At 39.6% G+C, this 21,549-nt stretch overlaps 1 protein-coding gene across 11 annotated transcripts in view; it reads left to right on the top strand.

The window, feature by feature from the left end:
- The first annotated feature begins 14,069 nt into the window (after window positions 1–14,069).
- The window catches only part of ttc12 (tetratricopeptide repeat domain 12), a 41,922-nt gene continuing 34,442 nt past the window's right edge, over window positions 14,070–21,549 (top strand). For 6 of the 11 annotated variants that reach the window (XR_004569912.1, XM_034225511.1, XM_034225517.1 and 3 more), the window contains exons 1-3: window positions 14,070–14,212; window positions 16,970–17,124; window positions 17,892–17,913. Coding sequence is in view for 10 of the 11 variants with exons in the window: in XM_034225511.1 (XP_034081402.1) it covers window positions 14,161–14,212; window positions 16,970–17,124; window positions 17,892–17,913 (229 nt within the window). In the remaining variant the exon portion in view is untranslated. Of the gene's footprint in view, window positions 14,213–15,421; window positions 15,556–16,969; window positions 17,125–17,891; window positions 17,914–21,549 lie in introns of those variants that run through there. The other 5 variants (XM_034225513.1, XM_034225512.1, XM_034225510.1 and 2 more) reach the window with 3 other exon arrangements.

Below are 21,549 nucleotides of genomic sequence, written 5' to 3'. Positions count from 1 at the left end.
GTTCAAATGAAATCGCCGCCAATCATATTTCCAAGCTCGCACCAGGGCCGGTGGAGGGGTTACAAGACTTGCGTCTTGTGCTGCATTCACTTGGACTCGGACATTAGAGATTTTCTCTCATAAATGTCCGATGAGCATAACTTTTCTTTCAAAACAAAGATGCCAACTGGGGTGGCAGCTGGGGTGGCAAGGCTATTTTTTAGGGTGGCAGTTGCCACCCCATGCCACCCCGGTAGATCCGCCCCTGGATCCACCAACGTCAGCAAGATCTCACCTCTATTAACTTCTGGAGAACCAGGTTCAATTAACTGCTGTTTCAATTCAGACCCGCTAAATCCAGCCTGTCCTCCTACAAAAAACGACCATATAGGTCGATTGTTCAGCCGCATATTACGACCCAGAGTCACGTTTTAAAGTGTAGCACCTATAGTGGTCGTGTAAGAAACAACATGCTCCCGTTGATTGCAAACGCTCTGGAGATTCTTTTATTCACAAATAACCCTCTCTGGAAAATCCTAAATTGTGCAATAGTTTGGCCATTAAAATGCTTTTTGATTAGATTTCTAGCGAGAAGTGTATATTGTACTTTTATAATCTACGTCCAATGGATGTGTAGGATCTATAATTTGATAGATATTACGAAGATGATTTGAGGTCTCGCCAGGAGAACGTGTATATGCGGCAGCTTCCATGTAAAGTTAGCGTCAACCCCATGGAATAAGAACTGGATACAGCGTGGGAGGCGGGGCCTCATTCATTCCTATGAGAGTTGCTCATTGGCGCATGAAGATAAAATGGCCCAACTTTTGAGAGAGCGAAACCTCACAGATTACCCGTCATGCCTGAGAAGTACCCGTATGTGCGCTCACAGAGCATGCGCAACTTTAACCACGCCCCCCAAAAGGCTCGTTCACATCAAGCACGTCAATTTGTACACGTAACAGCACCGCACGTTCATGACAGCATGGTACTGGATTGTTATATTATGGATTTTTATATTAACGAGGCGGCCGCGGCAGTTAGCAGCTAGCAGCTAGCTAGTAATTATGCTAATTTACACATCAATCGTTATGTACTTTTATATTACGCTGATGTAACAGGATCTAATGATATCCAAGCAACAGAGCTTAATTTAGCATGATACCTATGTGGGTTGTACATGAAACCACTTGGTAATATATAAAAATATATGTATTTTGAGTCAATCAATTGTGAGTTAAATCTTTATCTAAAAAGTAAAGCTAATGATGGTTTACTGTGGTGGAGTTAAAATAACAATAGCCTATTTCTCTTTGAAATGTGATGGAGTAAAAGGATAGTAACTGTGGGTTAGGGTTAGGGTTAGGTAACTGTGGGTCCGTTCTTATTGTGCATCCATGGGTAAAGGTAAAACTCATGTAGTACTGAACACGTCACATGAACGTGCCGGGCGGCGCGGTCCCGTGGGTTAGATCCATGGATGGATCTAACCCACTCTCAGATGCACGTTCATAATGCCGAGGGAAATAACTCTCAGAATAACGTTATTAGCACATTTTACAACTTGAGGACCGAATGTTTTTAATAAGGGCTATACAAATGTTAATACTGAGTAGTTTATTTAGTTTAAAAAATAATCCAACGATTTACAGACCACTCTTTCCCAATGTAAGTCAATGGGAAAGTGTTTCCGGGCCCAGCAACCTATACGGAAGTGTAGTACCGCCGTTTGGCCACAACGAATATTGTCCTCAGAGTCCGGCGCACTTCCTGGGGGCTTGGTCAACCCCAAGCGGCAAACTGTGGGGTAGAGCCGGGAAGCCAATACGGAAGTGCCACACACTGCAGTTCATATATTGGCCGATAGGCGATGGCTGCAGAAAGGAGCAATTTCCATAGACCCCCATGTTAAAATGCCCAACTTTACGGCAGAAAAAAACATGTTTCTACCCCTGGCTCCATACATTTTTATAATCGATATAGTTAGATTCCACCTTCATGATTATGGATCTGTGAGTGAATTGTTTTCTAACGCGACCCTTTTATTTATATTAGGTCTTAAAGTTTGTGCATAAATTAGGGCGTGGTCACATTGAGTGACGGCTCTGTCAAGTGCCTGCCGCTGTTAGCTTCTTGTCTCTCTGCTAGCTGCTCCGTGAAGCTAGCTACAGGGACTCTGCCTGCTCAGCTCATCCAGGAAACACAACTTGTGTTTGTTCCGTGGTTGTTTGTTCTTCATGCTTATATATCGGACTATTGTGACTCGCTCTGCGGTTAAAACAGACGGTGCATGAATGCGGTAAGTGAAACTCGAGTGCTTTATTTATGTGTTAATGATTTTAATCAGCTACGTAATGAATGGTAAGGCTTGGGTTAGCATGTAAGCTACATCGGTGCTAACGATTGTAATCGTAGCCTCCAAGTTAAAATCATAGACTACTGTATATATTAGTGCTGGGGGGAAACGATTATTTTGAAAACGATTAATCGGGCGATTATTTGATCGATTAGTCGACTAATCGAACGATTATTTTTCTGTTGTTCATTTCATAAAAACGTAATGTAAAAAAAACGTAATGTAAACAAAAATTTTTTCACGATACTGTGTCTCAGGGGATCTTAATATTTAAGAACCTATTAATGTGTTATACCAGATTAACGGAAATAATCTCAGTTAATTGACGATACAAACCATGTTTACCAAAACAAAACACAAGTCTCATAAGAAGCATCTAAATGACCCCTGAGCGAAAAATGCTAACGGACATTGGCACAGAACTCAAGATAAAAGTACCCTTATTACTTATCGTAGCTGCACTTACAATATATCCGATTAAAGCTGAGACTCCACAGATTATGTAGGTATATAGTATCATCACTGAGTGATCCGGACTCGCGACAGGGGAAGCAAATACAGTCATCACAACACGTACCTTCACAGAGCTTCTAGGGAGATCGTCTTACCACCGTAGCTGTCAATCTGATCAAAAGACGTGTTCAATGGCATTAAAATGAGAAAAAACGCGGCTGAATCGGTTAATCCATAGGTTTTTAACGTCTATGTATAAAAAAATGATTGAATTTATAATCCATAATTCCATTTTATGTAAAAAATCGGAGAGCAAATGCTAGCTGCTAATGGTAGCCACCACAGCTAGCTGCTGCTTCTGCTAGGCTATGCAGCAGTCTCAGTGAGATATAAATATATAAATATCTTTGCGTTTTGGACTAACTTTAAAATATTCCCATGCTTTTGAAGACCTAGGGCGAGATGTTTTCGTTCGGGGGCTTCGTGCGCAATCCTGTGAGGAGGAGGTGGTAGCCGTTTCAGTCTCCATTGTGTTTGAAGTGCGATTGTGAACTGCTTGTTGCTTTGGGTGACCCACGTGTGTGTAGCGACGCGTCGACGCGGAAATATGTCGTCGACGATATTTTGAAGTGTCGACGCGTCGCTACAGCACTAGTATATATAAAGGTTCAAACGAAATAGACAAGTGTTAAGTGGGATAATACTGTTGAACAAACGGCTTCTGTTTGAGGTTGATAAAATAAGTTTACATCCTTGTAACTTAGAGATATTTTATTATGTAGGTAGAACTGTATGCATCTAAGGTTAATTTAAATTGGCTATGCTCAAGTATGTAGACAAGCTAATGTCGAAGTAGTGTATGTGAAATCAACCTCACAATAAGATGTGTGTATATTACAATTATTAATGTCATATTTCAAGATGATTAGTTAGATATTACAATATGGTTGGTTGAGCTGGAGTTCATTATTGAGCTTACACGTTAACGTCACAGTCATCTGAAGAACGAACCCAAACCTTGTTGTTTTTATTAATTGCATTACCAAATGGGTATCAAATAAACAGTAAGCATTGGTAACACAACTTCCAAAGTTACAGTAAAATAAAAAGGCCCCTGACTCGGACAATACACAATCCAACATGTTCAACAGAAGAGAATCAGTTATATTGTTTGTACACATGGTACTTTACATATATATACTGTATATATATATATATATATGTTCGTTTAAGGTGTCCAGGTGATGCAGACAGGCTGGACCAGAGAGTGAGAGACAGAACTGGACTCCTCACAGCAGTGAACTTCAGCACAGGTACAAAGACTCTTTTTTCATACTGTACAAAGAATCAAGAAAGATATTGGTTTAAATGAATGAAGTATTGACTTGAATACACTGATATACATTCCATTAAACAATACTAAATACTAGATCACCTACACATCAGTTAAGTTGAGGGTTTTTTCCATGCAAAAAGTTACATTTAGATGATAACAAGCAATATGACTGTCAGCTTTCTAATTTAATGTATTGAAGGCAAAGATATTTAACACATAGTGAGAACTGCTACTATTTATCTCTCAATATTGTCTGTAAAAAACGTGGTAAAAGTTATTCTTTCAGTGAGACAACAGAGCAAGCTTCTACAGTTGCACTACGTTTTGATAACAGTTAAATATTATTTTGATAATAACATATATTTCAATGTTGATGAACTTCATACTGTTCATTCATAATCTGATTGTCTTTGTAGCTCATTGTTGAAATAAAAAAAAAACATTACAATTACAAAATAATTATATCTACAGCCCCTAAACACACAAACACACCGCTTTCATAAATAACACACTTGTTCTGCAATAATATGTTTTATGTTTCCTGTCATTTTTGTTAGGAATGGACATGCCTGAAAGACACCACATTTTCTCCTTCTCTGAGGGTGAAGAAGAACATCCAAGAGGAACATTAAAAGCTGATGTTATGAGATTTTAAGACCAGTACAGGACATTCACTAAGAAACTACTTTTATTGTAAAAACAGTCAGCTGATCGAATGCAGCTATTTCCACATCTACACTCCATCAGCTGATTATTTCTATTTGCCTCACTTTATGAGCTTCACAACATGTACCTTGTTTTGCAACGTCACAAATAAATGGGGCCAATCTTCAGTCAGATGTGAATGTGTAATCTAACATTTTCAGTAAGATTAATGGACAAAAGGAGTGCAAAATACAATTTATTGAAATGTGAACCAAAAGTTAATCAAATGTTTTAAATAAAAAGCACATATGGACAGAAGGTGTAAACCTATTAAATGTATTAAACACATTTAGTCAAATAAAGTGACCGACTAGGCCTGTGCAGTTGGTATCAGCTTTGCCCAGCATGGACTCCTTCATCAGCCCTGGTCCTCCTTGCAGAGGAAAGACCCTCAGTCCTCTCCAAACCAACAGACAGGACGTCCATCACACGGAGGTTTCTCTCTGAAGTCTCTGCTGCTCTCTGGACACCATGCTGTCTCAATCCGTCCACACTGAATATGAGATTGGGAAAATGAAAATAATAAATGCTTTAGACAATAAGAAACATAAAGTTGACTGTTGAGTTGCTCAGTTTTTTTAGATTGTCAATACTATTACTGTATAACTAATATCTCAGGTTAAGAGGCACATTCAAATAAAGATTGGTCTTTAAATACATTTTGTCTTTTTAATTGTTTGTCTAAAGTCAAGGATCTAGAACTGGTACTTAGTTTTAATGATACAGTCTGGTTATTATGCTGTTTGGAGGAGGCCTCACAGGTAAGAGCACTAACTAGCTACCATCACATGTACCTTAGCTTGACTTAAATGTATTAAACGTATAGTTAAGTGATATCAAAATATAAATAACTAATGTCATGCAAACATATTAATATTTGCTTGATTCCAGTGTTGAATTTAGCACAATTGCATACAAACGTTAAGGGGTTTTAAGATTCTGAAGTATTATGTTAAAACTCAATAACTTAGATTATTATTTATAGTTTTGCTGAATAGTTTCATGTCCGCTTTACCTTAGAAACGTAAAATGCGACGGCAGCGTTGCAGATGGGGAGCATGTTAGCTTAGCTTGGTAGCTTCAGCTAGCTCTGGAACTTCCAGCTCGGTGGCAGCAGGTCCCGCCTCGGCTCCGCCTCTTTGCCCTTATTTGGAGCAGGCTGGAGAAGGCGGGAGTTGAACTCTGACGTCACTGTCGAGCCGTTAGTGGCCGACTCCGCCTACTAAGGGCTTCACGGCAACTCTGCAGAATCCTATGGGTGACGTCATGGACCCTACGTCCATTTATATATACAGTCTATGGTCAACCCTCACGGGGTGAAAACAGTATTTCCGGTCTCGAAGTTTTCATAATAAAACCGGAAGTATTCCCCTCACTGTCAAATGATTACACAATGATATCTGCATTACTCATCCACTAAAAAACATCAGTTTATCCTTGTTAATTACACAATATTGATTGGTTTGAATTGTGTACAATGCTTTTGTGTTTTTAACCTTAGTTTAGACACTACAGAGTTTCTGAAGACACTACACTACCCAGAATCCCGAGCTATCGTTTGGGACGACAACATCCGCCTTGCTTTACAAACCCCGTGATTAGTCCTCAAGCTCTGTGATTGGATGTTGGAGTGGCAGTGCGACAAGGTTATGCCGAGCATCAAACAGCTCTTTGAAATGGAATGGAACCACGGCAGACTATCCAAAACTGGACTTGGACGGGATACTTTATTGATCCCAAGTTGGGAAATGTTTTTGTTACAGCATTATGTACTACTTTGTTCTACTCCACTACAATTCAGAGGTTAACCTGGTATTTTTACTCCACTACATTTATTTTAGTTACTTTGCAGATTCTGATTAATTATGTGAAATATAAAGGATTAATAGGGAGGCGTGTGGCGCAGTGCGTTAATGCGCTGATCTTCGAATCAGGGGATATCAAGTTCGAGTCCCACTGCAGTCAGCATGTCATTGTTTCCCTGGGCAAGACACTTCACCCCAAATTGCTCTTGTGGGGATTGCCCACAGTATTGAGTATGTAAGTCGCTTTGGATAAAAGTGTCTGACAAGTAACATGTAATGTAATAAACAACCCTTAAATCAGACTTTAGTTAGGTGATTGTCAAGTGCCAAAATAAACTATGCAATATATTAGACGTTAAGTACTTTGTCAGACTTAATATTTATCTGTTGATACCCCCAACGTTTTTTCTTATTCAAAAGAAGACCTTAAGTATTCTTTAATGTTTAAATAAAGCCTTATTAGCTTGTCTGTTTTGCACATCCTCCTGTTAATATCTTTGGATGTCCTGCACTAAACTGTTTTATTGTAGAGATCACTACAGTATCTTCTTGATATTTTCTATTCTATATTTATATCTTTGTCCTTCTACTTTCCCCCAATTTTGTATGTAGGCTACTCTTAATATTTAAATGTTTTCATCAAATATAACATTCAACAACAACATTCAATAACATGCTTTAACCACTAGGTTAAAATACCAGTGGTCTAGTTAATAAAACATAATAATATCAGCTATTGAAATTCTGATCCCATCACCCAAAACCCCTGACTATTCTCTCAACTCAGTGTATTACATTCTTATATTCAAAGAAAATCAGTAATATGTTTAAAAACTACAAGTCCCTTTCTATCAGCTGTGCACCATTATGGTGTAAATACAGCCTATCTACCAATTGGATCAAATATAAAAGTCAGCCGAATTAGTGTTGATACTGCAAGGAGACGTATTGTGTGAAAAGAAATGGAAGATATTGTGTAATTACTGATATATTTATGATCCACGTCACGTATTCAGTTTCAGCTGCATTTCTTCCAGTTTGTCCTGAAGTCTTCTAATCAGGGCTCTATAAATAAAAAACTACGGTAGATGTGTAATATTTAATGCAGCCGAACCGTGTATTACAATGCCGTTATGTGATGACTTCCAAAGAGAAAAGCAAGAACACTCGGCATAAAGTATTATTTTCTTTTTTTAAATGTTTTCTGATTTCATATCGCATAAACACCATATCCCGACGTGCATTGCGGGTAAAACATCCAGGATTATGGGTAGTTCGATGTTTTAGCCATATCTAAACCTCTGAAAAAAGAAACGTGTCTCTCAGAATCTAAGGGGAAAAACCTCTGGGAAAAACACAAAAGCATTGTACACAATTTAAACCAAGTAATGTTGTGTAATTAACAAGGATAAACTGATGTTTTTTAGTGGATGAGTACTGCAGATATCACTGTTAAATCATTTGATCATTGGTTTTATTATGAAAAATTCAAGACCAGAAATACTGTTTTCACCCTGTGAGGGTTGACGCTAACTTTACATGGAAGCTGCCGCATATACACGTTCTCCTGGCGAAACCTCAAATCATCTTCGTAATATCTATCAAACTATAGATCCTACACATCCACAGGACGTGGATTCTAAAAGTACAATTTAATACACTTCTCGCTAGAAATCTAATCAAAAAGCATTTTAATGGCCAAACTATCCTACAATATAGGATTTTACAGAGAGGGTTATTTGTGAATAAACGACCCTCTGTAACTTTTGCAGTCAACGGGAGCACGAGAGGTCGGAAACTTTAAAACGTGATTATAGGTCGTACTAAGCGCTTGAACAAACAACCTATTTGGTCGTAATAAGGGCTTGAACAATCGACCTATTTGGTCGTATGAGTTGGAGGACTTGTTGGCTAAATCTGTTTAAGCGATCCCGAAGGATTTTGATGTCAGTAATGAGATGTGGCCCTACCTAAGACCCCGGCCACACGAGGACGAAAACGGCTAAACGCATAGGATTAACGCAAACGCAATCGCAAACAAGCTTCCGTCCACACGCAATAGTTATCCGGATAGTGTCTGTCCACACGAGACAGCTCCGTTTAGCTCCGTTTAGCTCCAACCGCTGGAGAAGCTGCAGTACATATGCAGGAGCCTGTACGTGGCACTGTAACTTCCTCCACAAAAGCAGCGAAGAAGCATGGTTGTCATGGTTGCCCTTCTGTTTATTCTCCGCGGTGGGGGCCGAGGGAACCGGGCAGAGTTTTTCGCCAGTCAACGTGTATTAAAGTTTAAATCTTCCGACAAAATTATAAAAGTGCCGGTCAAAGGTCTTCTTTGTTATTTATTGAGCTTTAAAACAAATGAATAACGACTCTATATAATATAATAATAAAATACACGGAGCCTCTCTTTTTCCTCCCTCTCTTCTGACAGCGCCAGTGTCTGTCTCATGCAGCAGCTGATCCAGTAATGAGTGACCCGGCCGACAGTAAAAATAAACATATTTATAACTAGTTTAGGTAGTTTGAGAGGTGTCTCCGTCCTATCAGATTAGACTTCACTCGCGTTTATGTCCATATCGAGAGAAAGATAAATAATCTGAATTCAGTGTGCAGTTTACTTTAACGCGGGGGTGAGCAGCAGAGGTGGGGAGAGGCGGGGCTATTGCGCAATCACTATCAGAACATGTTCGTATAGGGCGCACACACGGAGCCGTTTGACCCCCCAGAGCGTTTCGTATGCCGTTCTATCCACCTTGGGACCCGTTATCGTTTCCTCAGTCGTTTAGTGCCGTATTCGGTCGTCCTCGTATGGCCGAATGGTCTATATGACACTAAACAGTAACGCAAACGGCCGTTTTCGTCATCGTGTGGCCGGGGCATAAGTGTGAGTGTGGCAGTGTGCATTTCCTACCTTTCAAGCAGGAGAGGATAGCGCAGATGTCTTTTAAGTTGTCCCAATCCAAAAGGTGGTATCAGTTTTTTGGAAGAAAAATTGGTCCACACTTGAACAGGGTTTTACCTTCTCTCGTTACAACATGACAATCATACAGAATATTTCATGCTGTGGTCAATTACTAATAGGAAACCTCAATTCACAGTCTTACATTTATTACACTAAATTGTAACTTCAACTGCCCAATTCAGTTGTGATATTAAAATCTCCCGACAGAATTTAGAGACATCTCCTCATAAAAGGTCGGTGATAAAAACCACATTCAAACTTTAATTCACCAAATCAATTCACATCAATTCCACACCTATTCCCGCATGAATTCGGAGGGATTTCCTCACAGGTGGCAGGATGCTACATTTTCAACAAAGAAATTCGCGTCAATTCATTCAGCTTTCAACAAAGAAATTCACTCCGCATTCAACAAAGAAATTCAAGCGATATTTACCAAGTTTGAGAGAACCTTAGAGAAAACCCAGCTCTGAAGCTTTCCCTCTCTCACCCAGTGTTTATGCTGAAAACAGGACAGAAAACCTAAGACACACCTTCCCATGCTTGTGTAAAAAGTTCATGACCTCTAGTGAAAAAAATATTATTCTCGGCTATGGCATAACCACCTTTTTGGGGCCTCCAAAAAGTCAGGAGCCCCCCCTCCCTGTGTACTGATGTGAGAAGAAACTGTCTCTCCTCTCTTCTCAGTGACACCTCATAAACCATAATAGGTTTTACACTCAACTTAACAAACCACTTTGTTTATACTGTTTATACTGTAAAATACACTCAACTGTAAATATAGAAAATCATAAAATATGAAGCATTTTCATTGTGGGTTATACAAGAATATAATTGATTATATTTTATTATAATTAACTTTCGTTTTAAGTATTCAAGCTAATATGGAGATCTCAACACTTTATCTGTCTTTTTCGGAGACACGACACTGTGGCATCCAAAGCTGTTTGAGTCTGGCCACAAAAAGCCATGGTCTGTTAGCCGTCACAGAAATAACTCCATACATTCTTTTCTGCTTCGATCCAAACACAGGCTACTGCAGTTTGGCAGCCGCTTTCTTTTTCTCTAAAACTGACATTTACAATAAAATGTTCAAAGTCTGAGAATGTATTACGATGCATAAAAATCAAACACAATTCTACCTGCTAGCTTTGTTTTGAAAGAAATTATACATTCACATTGTCATCCACAAATATTTGTTCTGATATGTTCATCATACTCCTCTTCATTCTCACATACTTTCTGTCTTTCTAAGTGTGGCTGTGGTCTCTGTTGACCTGCACCTTAATATTTCAACAAAATAAAAATAAATGGCAAGCTAGAATGCTCAGAATGTTGGGTCACTGGAATATTTGTATCCTCATTTGCTCTTTGTAAATGAAGATAAAGTGGTTCACTGTTTGTGATCGTTGACTGGATCTAGCTGCCTTTGTTCGTTGGCCTTTAAAAGATGAGGTCAATGCTCCAGCCTAGGATACTTAATAGATTCCAGTTGTGCTAAATTATGTTGTCTACTATTAATTCCTCACTGTTGTTGTGAGAGCTTGCATTTTTCATACCAGTAGTCACTTTGTACATGCCTCTTCCTCAGGGCCGGACTGGGACAATAAGTCAGGCCGGGAATTATACACCCAGCCAGGCCACTACCAGTTTTTTGTGCCATTTTGCTGGATTTATTTGTCAATATTTACAGCGTTGCTGCCCGTAGTGATAGCCCTCTAAATCTACTACCCAAAAATAAACATATGGACATGGGTTACTATTTAAAAAAATTTGCAAATCTATTCAGGAACCTATGTGAACATATTTTAAGTGGAGGTGGACCTCAAATCCTATAGGGGGGTCCGGGGGCATGCTCCCGCGGTAAGATTTTTTTTTAAATGTTGGACTTAAATGCATCAATCTGGTGCACTTTGAGGGGGAAATAAAGAGACTACACCCATATGAAACTGTATACATTTAAATAATCATAAAATCATAAGAACATGGCCATAACCAATAACATACCATATCCAATATGAAAAAACATTGAAACTTGTTTATTTATTTGTTTTTGGTTCATTTATACAGTAGTTGTGAGTGTGTCTGTGCTGCTCCTGAACCAGCCTCTCCTGTCTCCCCCCTCTCCTCCCTTCTCCTCTTTGAGGCAGCAGCAAAGACTAGTTTTAGCTCTCAACAAGTTGTAATAGTTTATCTTACCTTTTTTCACCTAGTTAACGTTTTTATTTTGTATTATTCATGCATATTTTACTAATCACTCCCCCCTCAAATGGAAATATGTGTTTACATAAATGGTGACCAAACCGTTTGAGACCCACTGGGATAACTTAGACTAAGTTAACTATCTAAACACTCAGAGAGTCCTTTACTTCACCTGAGCTGAGGTTATCAGTCTCTCAGTCTGACAGGAGAGGACTCTCCCTCCACCTTGTTGTTGAAAAAGCTCCTTATATCCGTTAGTGCAGCTAGCTAGCATCAGATGCTAACAACAACAATACACGTAACCGGTGCGCGTGCTTTATCTCACTCGCTCGCGCCACACATAACACACACCCTCCCGAGCTTGAATGACACACAGAGACCAATCGAGGGCATTAGTGTATGATCTGTATGAAAGTGGCCATGTCGGCAGGCCGCATCATGTAGACAGCCAGTCACCCTCTGTGAGGCAGAGTCAGACCCACATTTGCGCAGCGTTGCATTCACAATACATACATTAAAAAAAAAAAGTCCTCAGGCCAGCAGGCCACTTAACAGGCCAGGCCATCGGGAAACCTCCCGGTCCTCCCGATGGCCAGTCCGGGCCTGCTCTTCCTCATCTCACAGCTGTACTGATTTTTAGGTCAGTAGATTTTGTCTAAAAACTGCAAGAAAAATCTGACTGACACAACACCACTGTTAGTTACTGAATCATGTAAAATATGGTAAACATTCAAGACAGTTACATTGACGTCACAATTAGAAAGACATTACATTGGGGAAAATGTGATTGATCCTTTTTAAGCCACAGCCAAGCTAGCTATAGCTGCACTGTGCATTATCCCATTTATCAACAAAATGGGATTTGTTGTTTTGTTGCACTTCCTTGGTTGAAGGATGGAATTGAAAATACATGGCCCCTTACAAGAAAGCCTTTATATTTCTTAACCTTATTACAGCTGTATTAGACATGAAGTAGTTCTAAAAAGTGTTTGCCACTATCCTCTCTGTCACTCACTATATTTCTTATGTTCTGTTCTTGCTGGTGTGGGTCCAAACTTGTGAGACAATATCAATTTGTCCTCATCTGATGGGCCCCTCTGGCTTTTTCCATCACTCAGTCTTCAAAGACTTTGCTGCACAAAGTTCAAGACGGAACAGTTCACAACCACTGAGCAGCCATTACACAGATCCTGTAGATATGGCACGAAACGCAATGTAAATAATATTAATTTCATCCTTTATCAATATAATATGTTTACCGCTTACATTGCACAAATTATCCTGGCCAAAAACAATTTCCTTAAAATATTTGATGTTTCTTATTGACAATGTGTGGTCACATTGTGGCTACTCTAGGATACTGTGCTGGCAGTGAAAGAAAAATAACTCAATGGAAAAATGTGATGACGCACTAATGACTGACAGAATTTGTGAGGCACTTACTGTAACTGATGACAGGGCTTATCAAAGCCCATTTATTTCCTATTCTGTTTGGTGGCTTTGTTGCTTTTCTTTACAGTTTTATAGGGTAGTCATCTTGTAATCCCTCCTAAAATGATTGCCACATAAATATTCTTCTATATAATGAGAATCAGCTAATATCAGATTCGTTTTTGACTAGCTGACTCTTTAAGTGTCTTTAACCACATGGAGGCAGTGTTGATCTATTGTATAGGGTGTAGGATATCAAGATTAAAAATCAGGTTAATTTATATAGCCTATACAGTATATGGTTAATTGAAGTGTTGAGATATCTTTGGCCAGTCTGACTGGACTCACAGCACAGTATGGAAGCACAGAATATGCAGGAAAAGGGTGCCTCTGAATCACTTTACAGTCTAATTAACACAATATCAAAGAGTATAGGCCTAACGGCAGCAATACATGTATACATATTGATTAATAAAACTGTGAAACCACGTCGTTTTTTATTGACTGAAAAATATGAACACAGATTCCGAGTGAGAAGTGTTGTCATGAAGATCACAAAAATGGTGAATTGCATAGGCTACTTCTGTGATGATGATATGCTTTTATGGCAAGCTTTAAACTGAAATACCACTTTTGTTCATAAGACTTCGTTCTGTAATATACTGGATATATATAAAATCATCCACTGACCTAAGTTATTATTTATGTAGGCTACATGTATTATCTTCTGTGGCAAAACACAATTGTGTGTAGTATATTTTACGAGCGGCAGTGAAGGCATCACGTCACCAAGGAAACCGAACAAACGCTGACAGGCTGACGCTGTGAAAAGTAGGCTAAACTCAGCGTGTGTTATACAACTTATACATAACATAAAGCTACCAATCTTGTTAAATATTATAAGTAGGCTGGAAAGAACCAACGCATCATGGACCAACTTGAAGACTTCGAGAGTTTTTTGAAGAATGTTGACCAAATAAGTGAGTAAAATATGGGTTAGCCTTATTAAGTGCAATAACGTTACTAGCGATAATCGAAACAGCTAACAGCTAACATTAGGTTATGATGTGCCAGAGTCTAAAGTAGCAAGATGAAGGTCAGTAATAAGCTAAGCTAAACAGACAGATGTTGGATTGCATGTACCAAATAATTTGACGCTTAATGGCAGTATTGTTTCACAAAGCAGGTAATATAGAAACAGTATGCCTTCCAACCAGGGCCGTCCCTGGCCAACTTGGGGCCCCAAGCGACATTGTGAGATGAGCCCCCCCTCCAACCGACAGGAGTGACATTTTTTTTTGGGAAACAAAGTACTTTGCAAATATAATTCCTGTTTATTATTATCATCAACACAGTTCCTTTTTTATACAGTGAGGTAAATGGTAAATGTGCATGTATGTCGTTCAGTATGCGTTTACAGGTGAATACGTCTGCATTTCCTGCCAAATACTAGCCTCAAAAAGATAAAAATATATGTAATGCAAATAAACTAATTCTACTAATAATAATAATCGTAATCAATTCAATAATATAAATACTATATTATTTTATTATAATGTAATATAGTCAAGACAAAACATGCTTATGACATGCTCAAAAACTGATATTTCTTAAATCTGTATTCATATAGAGTGGCGAAGTCCCTCCCCTTCCGGTGAACCTCCATGGGACCTTATTTCGGAAAAAATATGTATTGAAGTCAATGGAGAGAGAACGATTATCTTTCGATCCCGTTTGAATTGTGCCACGAATTACACATATGATATTTGTCAATTTAAAAGATAATTTTGCCAGTCAAAAAAAAAAAAAATGTGTTGTAAAACTGTGAAGTAACACATTTTTTGTGTGAAACGCTCAAAGAACTACATCTCTGCTCTCGCAAAACAACACAGACGTCACCAAGATGGCCGTCACTACTGTCTTGCTAAACAAGGGATCGACTACCCTCACTATCACCACTGTAAATGACGTAACGAAGTTGCCTTAATTAAAAGGAGTAACACGGTTAATGTCATAGTTCAATTGGATAAATGAATACTTTATTTCATGTTATTTATAATCGTTAAATATGGCATGATTTAATACAGTTTGTTTTACATCTTGGGCCGATATGCGTATGTGTTTCTTGTGCCTAGGAACTAATGTTTGTTCATGTGCTGGTACTGCATGTTTTGCTGTTACACTGTACAACTCCATGTGGGTTGACGTCTTTTTGAAGCTCTGCTGAGGTCTGTGATAAAGTTTAGTGTGACGGGAGGTCTGTGACGAAGTTATGCAGAAAAGGAACTAAATTAATCTCCTTTCACGACAAGTGGCCAACGAGGTATTTGTTTTGTGTTTTCATTTTCTTGTTTTCATTCATATGTGTAGCACAATATGCTAATGTGTTTGGCTATGTATGCGTGTCATTTCGGTGTTGTAGTTCTCACGGCGTAACGGAAGAGGGAAGACTACAGGATGAAAACTCCCAAGAAATAAACGCCCGTTTTAAAGAACCGACCTGTGTCTGTGTCGTGAAAAGAGCTACAACCACAATGAAACACGTCCAGAAGAATGTCATGCAAAGCTGCCTGTCTTCCTTTGATCCTCTCTGAACTGCCTGATCTTTTTAATGTTTAATGTCAACCATTTGTGCAGATAGCATGAAGTACAAAAGATCGCCGATGCTAATGTAGCGTTAGCGTTAGCATTTCTCCCCCGGGCTTAAATGGTGTATTATAGAATGATCACACCGGTGTGACAGTACTCTTCAAAGGGTCCACGAAATATGACTACTACTCTTACTGTTTAACATTTTGGGTTAGCCTACTTAATGTCACTTCATGTTAAGGCTAATAAAAATGACAAGGCAAAGGCTGTAATGCTAACTAACGTGCTAGCTACTAGCTAGGTAGCTAACTTGACCCAGCCACTCCTGGTCCTTTCATCAGACGGGAAGCGAAAGAACGAGCAAGACCCATTGCTGGTATGATAACAACCTGGTACTAAGCACACAGGCATCTTGTTAAAGTTATCTTATCTTAGCTATCTCTTATTTGGTGGAGGAAAACAATTGTGACATGATGGGATTTGTAGTCTTTCTAGTTGCGTATTTTTCATAGTCTTATATTTCAACAGTTTTACGAAAAACTGTGACTTTTTGACATGGAAATTATTTTTTAAGATTGACAAACATCATATGATATCTACCGGAAGTAGATGGGCGTGACTTCGACACTCTATGTAGTTCCCTCTGTCAGTAATGTATCAACAACTACACACAAATTTCTATCATTATTTCTCTGTGTTGTGTCAACTGCGTTGAGAACTGCGCACAAGCCGAGCTCATAAGCCGAGGCCCCCTGCGCGAGGCCCCCTGCGCAATGTGAGGCCCCATGCAGCCTGCATGATCGGCCTGTAAGGAGGGACGGCCCTGCTTCCAACTCACTCTTGTGTCTGTGGTTCATAAACTCCTTGGATTTATTGAAGCTAAACTTTAGACATTACATTGCCACTTTACTTTTTTAAACGTTATTGATTTAACTTTTTGAAGGCAGAATGCTACCTCAGCACACATTTGTTTTATATTTCTTTATTTTACCCTTATTACATGGTGTTACTTTTAACACTTTTAACACTTAAATCAGGTCAAAATAAACATTGTTGATACAATTGACAATTTCCTATTATACATGTGATTTTTATAAATATAAAACGTTTGTGTGAAGGCTGTTAACAGTATCATTCATTCTTTAAAGGTGAGCTAGTTAAGGATCTAAAGTCCTCTGATGTTGCAATCCAGCAAAAAGCAATAGAGACAGCTGATGGATACATTGCTGAGTTGGACGAGCCCTGCAGGACAACAGTCAACAAGACTACAATCAACACAAACACACCAGGTCAGCCTTCCTTGGTAAGACATACAAACAAAGAAACCCAAATACAGTTGCAGTTAATGTTGCCCTAACACATTGCTGTCCAAGTCCTTGTATGCATGGACCACATACAGACCAATATGATCTCAAGTGGGCCTGACCAGTAAAACCAAAGCACAATTACCTAAATAAATAACAACACCCAGAAATGTTTCCCTTTCTTGTAGTGTAAGTACATTTGACATTTTTCCTCAAACTTTTCATTTATCTTCTCTTATCTCAGTTTTCCTGGCAAATTCTTGTAATAAAGTTCTTCACAATAATAGGTCTGATAGTGGCTACCTATATTATAATCCTGTTCCATTTTTCTTGGACTTTTGCACTTTTTTTCTATTTTGACAAACATGATACCCTTGACAGTGATGTGTCATGTAGCCAGTACATAAACCAGTGGGATTTTAAAAAGCGTATCCAGCATATTGGCTGCTTTACTTATTTTATTGAAAAACTGGAATTGGAATTAGACCACCCTAACCTGGAACAGCTGTCTTCGACCGGAAAGGACAATATAATCCCTATCAATAAAACCTTGTCTCCTTCAATGCAGCACATCCAGAGCTAATTCCTCGTGAAACTGTCCTGGCCCTTTCTTTTTTATGTCTTTGTATTTTTCATTTGCTATTTGTCATTGTTATTTTATTTATTTATTAGATATATCATTACATGTTTTACTTTTTGAAAGTACTTTTAGCTTTTTAAATACTTTTTAAAACATTATTTTCATAATTCTTCTCTTGTTTTACAGGGCCTGCAGAATAGAAATCCAGGTGAGCGGGTTATATGTTTGTCCCTTGCATTGAATTTAAACAATGTTTAAGCTCACGTTTATGTCCTCATTGTGCATTGAAAGAATGGTTTCGCTGAGCCAAAAAATACGACAACAAATACAGTAAACTCTATGTGTCTGTTTGGATTTTCAAACCTTATTCTGATTGTTGTTCGTTATACATGAAGTAGTTTGAGTTTTCATGGGGAGAAGGGTGCTGCTATGTAATAGAGGAAATTAATCATTGGACTCATTGGACATGATTGATATTTTTGTTTGGACGCTTCTTAAACCAGTTTAGCCCTAATAGGCTAGTGACAATGGTCCCAACATTTTTGAGATACCCCTCCCGGAGTTAGGACAAAACACAACTTACTTTTTCCTCATCTCTAAGGCCTCCCATACATGAAATGGATTGTTGTATACAAATATTTTACTGCAAAAGTTGTGAAATTGATATATAAAGTTAGACACCCCACACTAAAAATAAAGGTTGGCCGTCTGGGGGTTGAGGCATAACAACTCATGTAGATTCACAATGGAAGGTCTGATAGGTTTAAAACTTGGCATACCTAAGGTCAGGACATCCCTCTGCATTATATAAAAGACTGAATGTAAATTGGAGATACAGTCATTTGAACACATACCTACAATAGGCAGAAATGTATCTATGTAGAATGATCTCTTTACTTTGTAGTGACCCTGACATGGATTGCCATAGCAACACACACAAGGGCTTGTTGAAAAGGTGTGGTTCTACTGAATCCAGCAATACCAATTGTGTAAAGGTAGCTTACATACTCATCGAGTTATGTCACTCAACGTTTATGGTGTCTTTATACACTGTTATGCCCAACTGCAGCCAAAATGTGCCAGGGACTAGAAGGTGAGACACAGAGACAAGGAAACAGGTTTTTGGATTAACAAACTTTAGTATTCAAATTAAATGTTCTTATCTAAACTTAAGTAAACCTAAGCTAGTGGGAGCCGGGGGATACATGCATATAAACACATCTCTATCACTCATCCACATTGTCATCAAAAACAACATGGCTCACATTTGGGCAGTCAGAGCAAGAGCAAAACTCTGTGCAGGTCAAGCCTACTGAAAGACATTGGCATTTGCTGCTATCATTGCACTTTCCGGCCTTACAGTTTGGTGGGTGATGTCTCTGACTTCTTTAGGTGCAGGTTCTTTGACGAACATCACTGGTTCAATAGACCCATCGTCTCTGAGCCTCCACCCTCTACCAACTGGGTTCCAGAGATGAGGCTTGGCCACATGGCTGTGACACCACACTGCGGTCTGGTACATGGCTCTTAATACATGTTGCTCGAAGGCATCTTCTGTTGGGGGTAGATTTGCAGCTGATTAATCTGTTGTAGATGCTAGTGTGTACCTCAGCTCATCCAAGGTGTTGCAAGGACGGCCATCCTCCCTTTTCTTTTGGCCATACAGAAGGAGGGCATACTTTCTTGCCACAGGAATAGCCTCCTCCAGACTTCCAGAAAGTCCAAAACTGGCCATCTCATTTAAGTCACTCAGATGGGTCTTAAGTCTTGTAAACACAGTAGCCTTCCCAATTATGTACAAGCTGCTTGTGGTATCACAACCTATGAGGGCGTGGCATGCAGGTAGACATGCACAACATGCTGCACCAAGCTTCTTTGCGATGGGACAGACTGGGACAAACCTCTCCCTTGGGCCATATCCAGAGTGCATGAACACCGTTGAGGATCCAAACATTCCTTTGCTGGAATAATACACAAGCAAAACCAGTACGTCGGTATCATCACATCTGATGACGACCCGAGAATGAGACTCTGCTAGATCACTATACAGATCTGTCAAGTTGTCAACACCTGACTTGCTGACCACTTTGACCTCCTCACCATTTTCAAAGCCACCTGCCAAAATGACTGTGTTCTCTGAGGAGATTCTCTTGGGCCCTGTATTGGCTATGTAGTTGCTTACAAAGCTGAATAAAGCAGCCTTGTTATCACTGACCTTGAGGTATTTTCTGTAGTTAGGAACTTTGGCTTTGCCTGTGATGACATGTGTAGATCTGCTTGCTTGGATGGTGCCTCTTCTTTGCCTTTCCAGGTCTTTGATTGAGTGTGGATGATCATACCTATCAAACACTAGAGCAACACAGTTGTTGTTTTCCTTTTCCATTAGAGTTGTGATCTTCTTCCAGACACACTCACCCAGGTCATTGAATGTCTGAAAGCCTGAGTCAGGGAGACTCTGTAGAAGAGCCATGTCATCGATGATGTATGCAGATGGTTCAGCAACATTAGGCAACTGCTGTGTCTCTTCAACTACTGACTCCAATTTTTTAGCAAGGTCGGCTTTTGTTGTCTTTCTCATGCTTCCATCATCATAAAACAAAGAGGGGGGGACAGCAGCAAGTTCATGAGACATCACAGTCTCCATGGATACCTCTCTTTGCTTGGATACAGCAAGTAATCTTCGAAAGAGCACATCTGAGTCCATGTGAACCTTTCTAGTACTGACTCCACCTGATGTTTTTATGTCTTTGAAGGTTGCACACTGTTTTCTTTTCTCAGGATCCCAGAAGCTCTTAGTTTTTTTGGATTTTGCCAGGCGTTGTTCAATAAAGATGGCATTCTGCTCAGCACTATCTTGGAGGAAACTTGACAGCTCTTTTGCAACTTTCTCAGATGCAACCTGACCACTTGCAATATTGATCAGTTCCTCAGGGATACTATCAAGGTCAAAGGGGTTCTGCTTCTGCTCCACAGCTTCCATTATCTTTTGTATGTCTCCCTAATCTCTGTCCATTCTAGAGGCTCCATGTTCTTTGTGTGCTTTTGGGCCCTTTGCATCAGTGTCACAAAGGTCTTTCATGGCATCCACGTATGCTGTTCACATGCCTTGTCATCAACCATCTTGTGAGAGCTGCCTTTCGCAATGTGAAGCCAACAACTCCACCCTGACTCTTGCCTTCTCGGTTAATGGTTTGCTCCAGTGCCTGATCAGTCGCCACACAGTTGAAGCTGTGATCCTCTGACCGGCGGACAACAAATCCGCCTTCTTGGATGAATGTGTATGCTTCTGGTTGTTCATGTTCAAGAGCTTTCATTTCTGCAACGTAGACCGGCATGCACTTGGCATAATTGGTTCTTCCAGCAGCTCTGAACCAAGGGATGACTTCACACATGCTATTCAGGTGAAGTTGAAAGTTTGCTTCACGTTCTGAACGAAGGATCCTTAGCAACAGATCAGCACCCTTGAGGAACATTAACCAATATCCAAAAGTTGCTGATTGCTTAGCCCCTTCAACTATGAAAGTCTTGATAATGTTCTGGAACCCAGTAAGTTCCGTCTCCACCTCACCGATAAGCTGTTGAGCAGTGGCCTTGTCATTACCATGAAATGCTTGCTGTACATCTCGTAGGAGTTGCTCTTGTGCTCCAGTTATTGCACATTTGCCTTTCTTTTCAAGCCATGATTGCATGGCTTTCCAGAAGAGCCTGAACAGAGCCTCAGAGGCTAGCTTTATGCTCCTTATTCCTCTTGCCAGCTGCTTCCCCTGAAGCAACTGTCGGGCTGTGCCCTCTGCATAAACTCTGACTCAGTGAGTATGTCAAACAGTCCGCCATCACCATAGAG

The sequence above is a fragment of the Gymnodraco acuticeps genome, unplaced genomic scaffold (genome assembly GCF_902827175.1).
Source record: "Gymnodraco acuticeps unplaced genomic scaffold, fGymAcu1.1, whole genome shotgun sequence".
NCBI lineage: Eukaryota > Metazoa > Chordata > Actinopteri > Perciformes > Bathydraconidae > Gymnodraco > Gymnodraco acuticeps.
The sequence above is the reverse complement of the archived record's forward strand: the minus strand, read 5'-3'. Positions and strand labels throughout refer to the sequence as shown.